A 12,243-nucleotide genomic window follows, 5' to 3' on the forward strand; every position below is an offset into this window, starting at 1 on the left:
CTCTAAATCTGACCTCCTTTTCTTCCCCCTCCTCATCTTCCCCCTCCTCTGATCTCTATATCCCCATTCCTCTGGAATCCACCACTCTCTCCCTCCTCCTCAGCCAACAACCTTGGAGTAACCCTGGACCCCTGCCTCTCGTACTCCCAGCACATCTCCACTGTAGCACGCACCTGCCAATTCTTCCCAAGCAACGTACGAAGAATCCAACCCTTCCTCACCAATTACTCCACGCAACTCCTCATCCGGGCCTTGGTACTCTCCCATCTAGACTACTGCTACTCCCTCCTGGCAGGCCGTCCTGCGACTGCCATCTAATAATAATAATAATAATAATAATAATAATAATAATAATAATAATAATAATAACACTGTGTTAAATTTACAGTATAATCGTAAATCTCAAAACTACTCACTTCTAAATCTTTTGTAGTCATTTTTGTATTACTTTAGTATAAATACATGTTAATTTGGATTCATATGTTGTTTTTTTCTGACTTTATGTGAACGAAAAGACACAAAAGCTCCCGTTTTCTCATTGGAAATAGTGATATTTCAAAATATCACTGTCCTGGTCACAAAAGCAAAGTTTGTGGGGAATAATAGCCATTTTCTATACTTTTGAGGCATAAGCAATTAGGAAATAACACTTACTACCCAGGAACAAAAATTGTGTTACATAGTGTAATAAATTTGCTGAACTGCTGTTTTCCTGCACTGGTCTGTCTGATTGGACACACAGCATTCCATCCTCGAGGTGTCTGGGTAAACCAGTGTCTGCTACAGCCTTTGGTTTGGTTTATTTTGTAGATATGCCAGTGCTAGATCATAGAGTGTTCCTATTTCAAAGACCACTTTTTTAAAAGTAAGTCTATACTGCCAACTTGTCAGAGCTTTCCAGTCAGTCCTCCAGATACTCTATCCTCCTGGGAAAGCAGTCTGTATTGATCTCTGTAACTCCTGCACTCAAGTCAAGTCTTTATTTTTATTTTTTTTACGGGGCATGAACCCCTCATTTTCTTGGGGGTCCTGAAAAATGAATCGCCGCATACATCGTCAAATGACATCCGTACAAAAATGTCTACAGCATTTAATCATAAATAAGAAAACTTCACTGGGACATAAATAACACAGCTGGTTTAAAACACATTCACCAAACCAAGTGCTAGGACAAATATCTTAATATTTGAACACTGCTTAAAAAGTATTGAGTGTCCAAAATGACCAAGTTCATATTCGTTCACAGAACAGAAATTTAGAATTGACTGTCTCGAAAAGATATCATAAAAAGGAAGCCATCTATGAATTACATCTGAAATAAATAACCTACGTTCTACTATACATAGGTGGTTCTCTCCTTTCTTTTTTACAGTAATAAGGTACAAATAATACGTTGGTTATACTTCGAGCCCCGTGGTTTTCGCAAATACAAAATAGCACGGAATGCAACCTACAAAACAAAAAAAAACATGAAATAAAACAAAAAATCATTAGAAAGCAAACAATGTAGCGTTTCAGCAGGAGGCAGAAAACGAGAGACACTTGTTTCTTGCCAAAGGGCTTTCATTTAGCATGCCTTTTTCTCACACAGAGACCACAGCTCTGACAGCTGCTACTCAGGTTACAAGACCAACAACAACACAAAATGATGTCACAGCGCCTTCTTTTAACCCTGTGCAGCCTACAGGGAATGGCCATATTTGGTCATAAATATGAACACTTTGTGTTTAAGCACTTGTAATTTTGGAACCTTAAATCCCAATTTTGGAAATTAAAACCCAATACATAAGTAGATATTTCCAGTGATGTCATTTATTTTGTTGTGGGGGTGAATTATTTACTTATTTTTATATATAATCTACACTTCACAAAAAATTATCAAAATATAAAAAATAATAAATTGTTTTTTTAAAACTTGCCAATTTCAACCTCTTTCTAAGTGTTTTTTTGAAAAATTGAAAAAAGCACATTACAAATAAAACTGATATTAAGAATTTTTTAGGATTACAGACACGGGTAAACAAACCATCGGTGGGAAATACAGAGCGGGAGGCGAACACAATTACAGCGGGAATTACAGTACACAAACACAACTGCACAGATCGCTACAATGACATTACACTTAAGTTGGGGGGTTTATACAAAAAGTACTTTTAAAAAACACTTGCAATCGTAGTTGTCAAGGCAATGCTTTTTGCATGTCATGAAGTTCAGTACTTTGCTACACCAAAATTGTCAGTATAGAACGTGACACAGAGATTATCTCTAAGAGTTTACATATCTCAAATGTGCTAACAGGAAAACATGCCTCATTCCTGCTTTGTACGACAAGTTTATTGGAAAAAAATCAAACCACATAACTGGTTACAGAATGATGTATAGACCAGACCTCTTACTACCATAACTGACACAAGGTTTTCCGCTTTGACACTGTGGTTTAAACGAAGGTGTGCAAACCAAAATTTCACAGAACCCTTTTGTTTCCATCATCTTTGATCGAACTGTAGTAGAAACTAGTGGGCAACCCGTTACGAAATTTGGTACCATGGTTTGTCAGTAGGCAAATCCAAATTTCTGGTATGAATATATTTTCATACTTATATAAAACAAAACGGATCTGTTTTGGACAAACTCAGTATAGTTATATGGTCAAATATTTTGATGTCTTCAAACATCTTTACCAGATGGGAAAAAAAACACCCCCAAATCATCCACACAATACAAAACATAAAGTATAACAGATAATAATATGTGTCTTTTACACAGCCCATGCTTTTTACACACAGAATTTTGGAAATTGTTTCCCCAACGATAATGATCAGCTTTTTAAAAAACTGTCACCATTACGTTACAGTGTCACCGTTACAGTAATGTTTAAAATATCATAACATGAGACACCACACAGTTCCCTGGGGGTTAGCGTTGTATTCCAATCTCTTGTTCATTTCACATCATGAGAATATTCTTCATGGCTCACATATACATTATATATATATATATATATATATATATATATATATATATATATATATATATATATATATATATATATATATATATATATATATATATTATATATATATAAAAACCAGTAAAACCAAACATAGGTGTGTACCCAGGTGGACTCTCGCAACTAAAACAGCACTTGTATGTACCGTATAAATCAGTATGTAGGTCGCACTGGCATAAAAGTCAATACCCTCCTTTTTGGACTTCAATTTTAGGAAAACAACTTTGTTTAAAATACTTGTTTTACAATTAATTTTTTTCCTACATGCTCAGCACCGATACATAAATGAACATACACAGATTTAGTTTCAAAATACCCCTGGTTTGAAACACTTTATTCCATTAATAATTTGACAGTGTTGTTTTTCGTTTTCAGTTGAACTGCTTATAGAAACTCTTCTGTTTTTTCAAAATAATTGGTTCAAGTCAATTTAAATGCAATGTCAAAATGGTAAATTCCAATAGTAACAGCGTAAACCACTGACAAATGGTACTTGAATGGATTTAAAAAGTAATAATTAACAGAGCACCAGTAAGAAAAATCAAGTTATACATCCCACATCACATCAGTATTAACCTATTTTCTTTCACAATTTCAAACTTGTTGTGTAGCACTTTTCATTTTTTGTCTATCCTACTTTATCCAGTCTCAAAGACACCTGCATTACAATATTGCATTGCAGTTACAACGAACGGAAGACTTGATAAGTTTACTCGGCTTTCTAAAAAATACCTCTTTGCTACGGAGCGGGTTCAGTCTGAATGCTGGCAAACCAATGGCTGTGGAGGGAGTGAATATGGAAATTCATAGAGATGTAGCTGTTTTTTTTTTTTTTTCCTCCACTTACACGCGCTGGGCTGAGAGGAGGTCAGTCAAGCGTCTGAAAGCTTGCGTTTAACATTCAGAATGACTAAGGGTATTGCGATAACTAATTAAAACTTTTAAATAGAACAAAATATTTGTGTTTCAACCCAGCAACATGACCTCAGTACTGTAGATCCTGAAAAAATAATCAGGTTGTTGACAGTTAAGTTTGCGTGAGCCATAACCGTGGCTGTAGTAATCCGATTGTGGTGCTAGTATTGTGGTTTAATATTAGACACATCCCTCATATGTTGCACTGGTGTATTAGTGTGTAATAATAATTTGCAACAGCATTGGAAGCTGTAGACCAATCCAATAACATATGTCTTAGTGTTATTTTTTTCATGATTATAAAGCATCACACAAATGCTGCACGGACCTGAATGCAATCTGCATTGCCTGTCGTTGCTATACGTAACATAATGTACTAAAAGTTTTACCTGCTTTTACGCTCAAGAAGAATGGCCAAATAGGATGCAGGCAAAGCCGCTCCAAACCCAGAAGACCATGAGTAGAATCTGCCAAGTATTCTCCTGAAATATTGAAAAAGAACATCTCTGTAACATTCCATTATAAATGTTATAGAATTATTACAGTCTGAATATTCTAGAATCACAAACATTTCTACCCATACTGCTGAGTTTACAATTTTTGCTGGTATCCCCATACTCTATCCTTGCACTAGCTAAGTGAATAAAGCACTGGATCACTGCTTGTGTGGTACAAAATCAGTAACTGAATCAGTTATGGTATGTCTAACTGTTTGAACCTGTAACTTCCCTTGGGATATTTACCATCAATATTAATAGGTGTCTAAAGCAACAAACTCTACCTACACATTTATCCATTACAATAATGAGTTATCTAGAAAGAAAGTGAAAGACATAGAAAAAACAGAATGCTTCGCCGCTCCAGGGGTACTGTAGATAACAATTGTAAAAAGATCATAATTTTCACACAGTGAGGTACCAATGACTAATACACTTACTTTGTCACACAGTAAAACTTTATGGTAGACCAACGTTTCAGAAAGTGTCTTCAATCAGTATACCTCTTGATTACCTTATATTTTTATTGAGATTTTTGGAGTTATGGAAGACTATTTTATTTATTTTAACCATCTGCGGTCCTACGGACCATGTCCGACATTACAATTTTTCCTTTTCGGTCCGATGTCAGACCATGTCCGACATCTTCAAAAAGCCGTCATACACGGGTCCCTACAGTTTTTTCTCCGGAAAAGTCAGAGAATAGCTTTCAATGACCGAGTGAGGCTGACAGAAGCCAGAAAAAAAAAAAAAAGGCGGACACTCATAGTCCCTTCAACACAGACATATCAGACATAAACAAACAAGACAGCTGCTTCCGTATGCAGTGCTCAAAGAAAATGACAGACATTTGCCAAGCTTTTTGAGATGTTATAGTAACAAAATACTAACTTGGATAGCATTATTGAGGAGTATGGTGATAATTCGAGTGATCAGGAGATGATTCATCAGCATGCAAAACTATGAAGAGATATGTGATAAATACAGTGTACTTTTGATATGCAGTGCCTTTTAAACTTGTTTTACTGTGAATAAAATTTAAAATCCTTTAAACAGCTTATGTGAAAATGAATTAGACCTGATGCGCCTGACGCTCGCTGAATACATGGGCCGCAAAGGGTTAAAAACTTTCATTATCATTACCTGAGAATGCAGAAGAAAGCAATGTAAAGACCTCCATTAGCACCAAGGAATGAGGTGGACTGAAGGATCTCAGGCAGAAGTCTGTACAAGTAATATTCCTTCTTTCTCCTTCGAAGAATTGCTGCTATCTGAAACAGAAATCATACAGTTTTAGGAAAATAATTTACTCATGTTTCAACACACCTAGAAAGAGTTGAATAGGTGTCCAGTTTCAAAACATTTATCGACTATTACTACACCAGTGAAGAGACAGCAAATGGCATTTTGCTTAAATAAGCTCACGTTGCATCATTATTAATGGTGCAACAATTAATCGATGCATCGATTATTGATCACCTGTACTTAAAATGTCCCAAGCTTTGATTACATATTGGCGAATCAAATTAGAACCAAGTCTCCTGTTGCCGGTTTGCATTAAAACCTTGAGTACATGAGAATGCGCTTTTTTATTGCTAGCACAGCAGATAAACAATAACAGCGCGTTGCTAGGATACACACTTTAGGCCTCTACATTCACGTTGGACAAGCCAAATCAGAAGTATTCACGTTTTCATGATTTAAAAATTAACTCAATATGGTAGTTAAATTTGCGAGATTAAAATGTTTTGCTTTGTACATAAAATGTTAACAGTAATGCACAACCATATTTCAGATACAAATTACTTATGTTAACATGTAGTATTTTTTACTATTACAATGTTAAAGGGACATCTGACGCTGACGCATGCATCTCTTCAGTTGTTAAACAAAGTCATTTGTTCTAATTTGAATGCAGCTGTGCCTTTCTGTTTAACTATTATGCACAACGTTTAAAGTATTTTTTTGTGTTTTTTTTAGTTGTTGGATCTTCAGTTAAAAAAAAAAAAAAAAAAAAAAAACAACTAATGTTTGTTCTTTATTTTGAAAAATAAAACGCCAATGCATCGATTATCGTTGATAAATACCTATACGATAATTGAATAACAAATTAGGCTGCCGATTGCGCCACTAATCAGTATATTTTTTGTACTCACTTGAGGGGTTTTAATTGATCCATTAATCACTCGCTCTATTAATCGATTAATCACACCTGTTTGCTGGTAATATGAAATCGTATTGAATACAACTGTAGCCACTTCCAGACAGGCATTTGTGAAACCAATCCAGGTACATTTATTCTTGTGTTTCCCAGATATACAGTAACCTAATTATGCCTTTTTTGATTATACAAGCAAGTATATGATTAACTAATATTTTTGCAAGTTTGAAGCTGCCAAAGTAACACTGACTACACATTTGTACAACAACCATAACTCCTCCACCATCCCTGCAAGCGCTGTGGCACATAAGCTCACGCTCTTAAAGCTACAGCAGATCAATTATAAATCATTAACACAACTAACACAAACTTTTAATGGTTACATTTTGAATTTAGCTTTTAGACTGTATGTAACTAACACTATTTACAGCAAATGTTTCATAATGACAGATAATGTTTAACATACAAATATTTGCTTACATATAATTGGCTAGCACAAAGCGTATCTTCTGACCTTTGGTTTGATTTTAACCACTGTTATCTCCTCCTGCACTTGATGTGTCCTATATCCTAGTTATAGCTTTATTGATTTAATACTAAGCCTTCACTATGTTCCTTTGTAAAACTTTACCATGGTATTTTTGCAGTTTTGCAAAGCTTTTTCAATGGTTATACCACAGTTTACCCTGGTTTGCCATGTCTATTCACATGCTTTTACCATAACTGGCTACTCTTTACAATGCTTAGTTACACTTTGCTGTGCTTTTACCATGATAAACGTTTGTAAGGGTTTGCGTGCAAGAAGGATTTGGTTTCTATTTAGAATACTGAGCATGCAGAATATGTATTTCAGCAATGTAGCAGTGAACCCTGTATTCAGAGTATACTGCAGATAAAGTACCAGCATTCTCAATAGCATACGCTATTTGGAATACAAAAGGAATTATATGTAAGTCACGCACAGTATTTAGTCTGCTCTGAAGTGAACAACAGAGTGTGCCTATGCAGAAATTCCATTTGTATGATAGCTTCAGTGTAAATGTATGGAATTGAAAACGAACACCTATTCTGTAATGTAAAACTTATATTCTGAATGCCCCAGTTGGGACTGTTCTATTTACTGCTTACTGCCTGACAGCTTTGCTCTCCTCAAGTTATTTTTACTGAATATAAACAAGGCGATGACCAGATGTGTTAAGAAGGACCTGTCTCCAAAAAAAAAAAAAAAAAAAATAGTTCCTAAAGTTTTGTAGCTGAGGTCAGGAAGATCTCATGTACACCAAAGTAATCTTTGGATGACACGTTTGATGATTAATGCACTGGACGCAATCAGTTACCCCTGCCCAGTGAATTGACAATTCTGGGCAATACCTATCAGTATGAGCCATTCTAGGCAGTTCTACACTAAGAGCTAGAAAAAGCATGCTTTATTCAAAAGACTATTTTAAGTCTTAAATAAGGACTGGCATATCAATTCTCTGCAAATGACACACATACCATAACTGTGAATAGTGTGTCTTCAATACCCTTAGTTGACTTGTGTATTTTTGTAGATTGGTTTTACAGTAAAATGCGACCAATTAGAAGCGTGTTTGTCTACCATGGCAAATCAAATGAATGTGCACTCACCTCATCTTTATGATCTATTTGGTAGGTTCTGGGGTGTTTTGTGGGATTGATAGTTTTAAAAACCTGAAACTGTTCCAGTTTCTTTTCATTAAGAAGCTAGGCTGTATACTCATCCATCAGACAAGGTTTTCAGAAGATATAGGCTAATCCTTGGAAGTACAGCTAACTGAAATTATATGTAGATTCTCTATGTAAATTAAACACACTTTCTTCATAAAATGGCTGACAAAGAAAGTGTGATCTTCAAAATAAGGTTTTTTCATCATGACACATCAACAGCCAGAAACATCTAAAAATAGAGTGAAAAAATCCTGGGATAAACTACCGAAATGTTACAAACAAAAGTATTTTTTTTTCTATTTAAAAAAAAAAAAAACTGGATTCCACCCCAACTCAATGAAATGCATCTGGCCTTGTCAGTTGGGATATATTTTCCTGCTCAGCAACAGGTCATTTTTCAAAGCTAGGATGAATAATTACAGCACAAGCATCCAAAAGTAGCCTAAAAATATCGCTACACAAGTAGTCTATATTGTTATCATTCTGCATGATTACAGTCTACTTCACAGGTTGGTTAGTTACATGCAGATGGAGGATTACGAACAGTGATGGTGCAAATGTTTTTCAATGTGGGACCTGCTTTAAAGAGACATTGGTCTAGCACAAAATTTGGAAAAAACATTTTTAAAAAAAAAAAAAATCTGAATCTTATTTATAGACTGGAAATACATGCAGGATAAAGTAAAATGACTAAAATGTGAAGTTATGAAGATGAGGGAATTGAATCTGAATTAGTAAAATGTTTTGGGTAGACTTGTTTGACATTAAGGGGCTGATTTAAGGATAGGCGCAGTGGAAGTAATTGTGGCTGAAATGGTTTGCATCGCAATTGGCCTAGCGGCCGGGCAATTATTTTCCACTGCGGCTTACATAAGCTTAAGAGCAATGCAAATTACTCAACACGCACAAATATCTTGTTAATGAGGGTCGCAATGAGCGCTGCCTAGTATTTAGCAGCTGCACTTACAGGCCAGAGGTGAGGTGAATTAGGAGTACAGCAGGCGCTATATGACATTTGTGGAGCACAAAAATGAAACCAAACATAAAAATGTCTGAGTGTCTTTGTCATCTTGCCCTTATCCTCCAAAGGTTTTCCTGCCTGTCCTCAACAAGAGCCAAGCGTCGCTGAATCAGGAAGTGTACAGCCATCCTGAAGCCATAACACGTCTCTGAAGGTGTGAGGTTTTTATACACCTCTTTATTACTCGCTTCTACAATGGTTTGCACCTTGTCAGAGGAAATGCAAAGTTTTTGGAGGGCCAGCAATTGCCCATTACAAGGCAAAATCCTTACATCTCATTATAATGTTTGCTTCTGCTTAGTATTACAGATCCCTGCCCAATTCCATGCTCTTCATTTTAATACATTTCAATACAATTTAAACGGAGTAATGATGCCTAAGTGCTAATTTGATAGAGGGTGCAGAACAGCAGGTGAAAAACATTCTTTACATACACCGTATTTTTTTGTAAAGGCTAGTCCCACTTTATACCAGCTAAACACGGTTTTTGACAGCAATATGGGTGTTTTGCAGTCGCAAATTACTTTGCCTGTATCCTGACATCGCCCCCTAAATCTGATTCTGTGCCCAGGTATCTTTAAACATGTGACTCAACAACAACCCAATACGTACTTATCAAAATCAGATTACCTGGTCTACTACACTTTGGGAATGTCAAATACAAATTATGCTCTGTCCTTGGACGCTTGCTATTCTCCCTGTACACCTCACCCACACTGCGTAGTTTCCGCTCCTCCCTCAAAAAGCATCTCTTCTCCCTAACCCATCCTACTGATACTTCTAGCCCCTGACCTCCTGTTATGACCCTGCTTCCTGGACCCTGATCTAGCCTCTGGACCTCTGCTCTCATTTAAGCATCTAATCTGTCTTCCCAACCTTGCCCAATAAATTTACAGTCTTTCTCACCCATTTCTGTTGACTGTACAGTTTTGTTTAAACTTGTAAAGCGCTTTGGCTAAAGGCTCTATAAAAATGTAAATAAATAAATGATGGCTTGCACAAGTTACCTGTTTCATATATTTACTTAAAAAAGCAATGGGACTGTACTAAACTTTTTTTTCATATTGGATCATCGACTCTCGTGCTACAGTGAAAAAACTGCAACAGAAGATTGGACCAGTATTGTGTGACACAGTAAGTACAAGAATGTGTGTTGAGACATAATCTCAAAAACCTATGCTCAATGTCTACAATGTCTACAAGTTTCATCAAAACTGGATATTTAGACAAATGCTACCAAAGTTCATTTTGTGGGCCATATATATATATATATATATATATATATATATATATATATATAGAAAAAAGTAAGTAAATGTTGCATATCTATGTAACATTTACAATGTGTTCCATCAGGCTTTTTTTCTGTGAAAATATAATAAAACCAATTTTATTTCCAAGTTGTTTTGAGAAACAAAGTATGTTCACATGATGCAGTTTTGATGCAAATGCTGATAAACTAGATCAAGCTTTTGTCATGTAAACACCGTTACAGGCTGCTTTACACTGGCAGCCTATGTATTCCCTTAAGGTTATAAAATAAACAAACAATCACACATACAATAACAATAATTTATCAATTCAATTCTCTAGTAAAACATGAATAAAATATATTCAGGCAGGATGTATGTCTGACAGTGTATCAGCTTGAGACAGTATTTCAGTATCCCAAAGGCCACAAATATTGCTTAACTGTATTTATCTAGGGGTCATTTGGGGTGAATGTGATGAAATTATTTAAATATTTAAACATTTTGTTACATAAAGGAGTCTCAGGCCTAAAATGTACAGTAGAATGTATTTGTTTATCCTGCACAAGTCTACATAGTACAGTAATTGGGTTATTTACCTAATCTGTAATAACTAGTTTAGAGGTCAAGAGACTGGATTAATGGTAAACAGTACAATATTACACAAGTACTCTGCACGAGGCACAGAAACTGACTTTCAAAAGTCTGACCAATTGAGAAAATGTTAGGACTAGGCAAGTGGTTTGGGTTTTAGATTCAATTGTGGATTCTGAAATCTTTATTTTTGTAACAAATAAATACATTTTTACGTCACCATCAAAACACTTGATCTGAGAAACACGAAATTGTTACCAAATCAAAATGTCGGTATGCAGATACTATTGCCAGGTATACTTGTGTATCGTGAACAAGTTACAAGAACATAAAAAATAAACATAACAGAACGCCTTCCCATTTGCCCATAATACCATTACTAATATACTGACCATTACTAATATACTGTAAACCATATATCTGACAGCAGTTGTAACTAAAATGACTGAATTTGCCAGTAGTATCGTTTTGTCAGTCACGACTAATTCAACTGTCATTTACAGACCACTGCCGTTCATTTTGTAATAAAATATAAGCTCAAAAAAGTAACATTACAACATGAAACTTAAAAACTAAAGTTGCTTAGTAGTTATCGACAAAGTCAATGTAAACATGATACATCATTGCGAGAGCCTGAAAAATGTAATTCCCAGCGAAACACAATGTTCTATTTATTTTTTTATATTTTTTTCCTGAATTGCTCTGTTTTACAAAAAAGGTCGCTTTCACTTTCGCATAAACTGCTTGCAATGCATTATACATTTTCATTCAAAGCAGGCCTTATTTATTGCTGAAGTACAGTAGTTACATTGCTGGTGCGAGCTATTCAAACTACTGCCATGCAAACTGAGCCATTTAAATAATTTCACTTACGAGATATAAAGGTGCGTAGATTTTAAGGGACACCTCGAGGGCTCCGGCGGTAACTTGGAGTGTTGAAAGGGTACAGGAAGGAGTCCAGGTATGCCCTATTTCGTAGCAGTTGTGCGGAATAGATTTGCTGAAGGCAGCCATGTTGCATTGGAATCAGCAGGCAGCAGAGTAGTGATCACGCGGCCAGCGCCGTGCTCTGCTGTGAAGGCAATACAGGGGAAAGGTCGCGGTCA

The 12,243-nt window shown here is 35.8% G+C and overlaps 1 protein-coding gene across 1 annotated transcript in view; it reads right to left on the reverse strand.

Annotated features, from left to right (window-relative positions):
• tmem135 (transmembrane protein 135) overlaps positions 1-12,237 on the reverse strand; it is a 75,105-nt gene extending 62,868 nt beyond the window's left edge. Inside the window, exons 1-3 of the mRNA XM_041232961.1 lie at positions 12,011-12,237; positions 5,566-5,693; positions 4,315-4,407 (exon numbers count right to left, since the gene is read on the reverse strand). Of these exons, the coding sequence (XP_041088895.1) occupies positions 4,315-4,407; positions 5,566-5,693; positions 12,011-12,151 (362 nt within the window). The 5' untranslated portion in view covers positions 12,152-12,237. The remainder of the gene's footprint in view (positions 1-4,314; positions 4,408-5,565; positions 5,694-12,010) is intronic.
• Between the last annotated feature and the right edge of the window lie 6 nt (positions 12,238-12,243).

Source organism: Polyodon spathula, chromosome 30 (genome assembly GCF_017654505.1).
Source record: "Polyodon spathula isolate WHYD16114869_AA chromosome 30, ASM1765450v1, whole genome shotgun sequence".
Lineage (NCBI taxonomy): Eukaryota > Metazoa > Chordata > Actinopteri > Acipenseriformes > Polyodontidae > Polyodon > Polyodon spathula.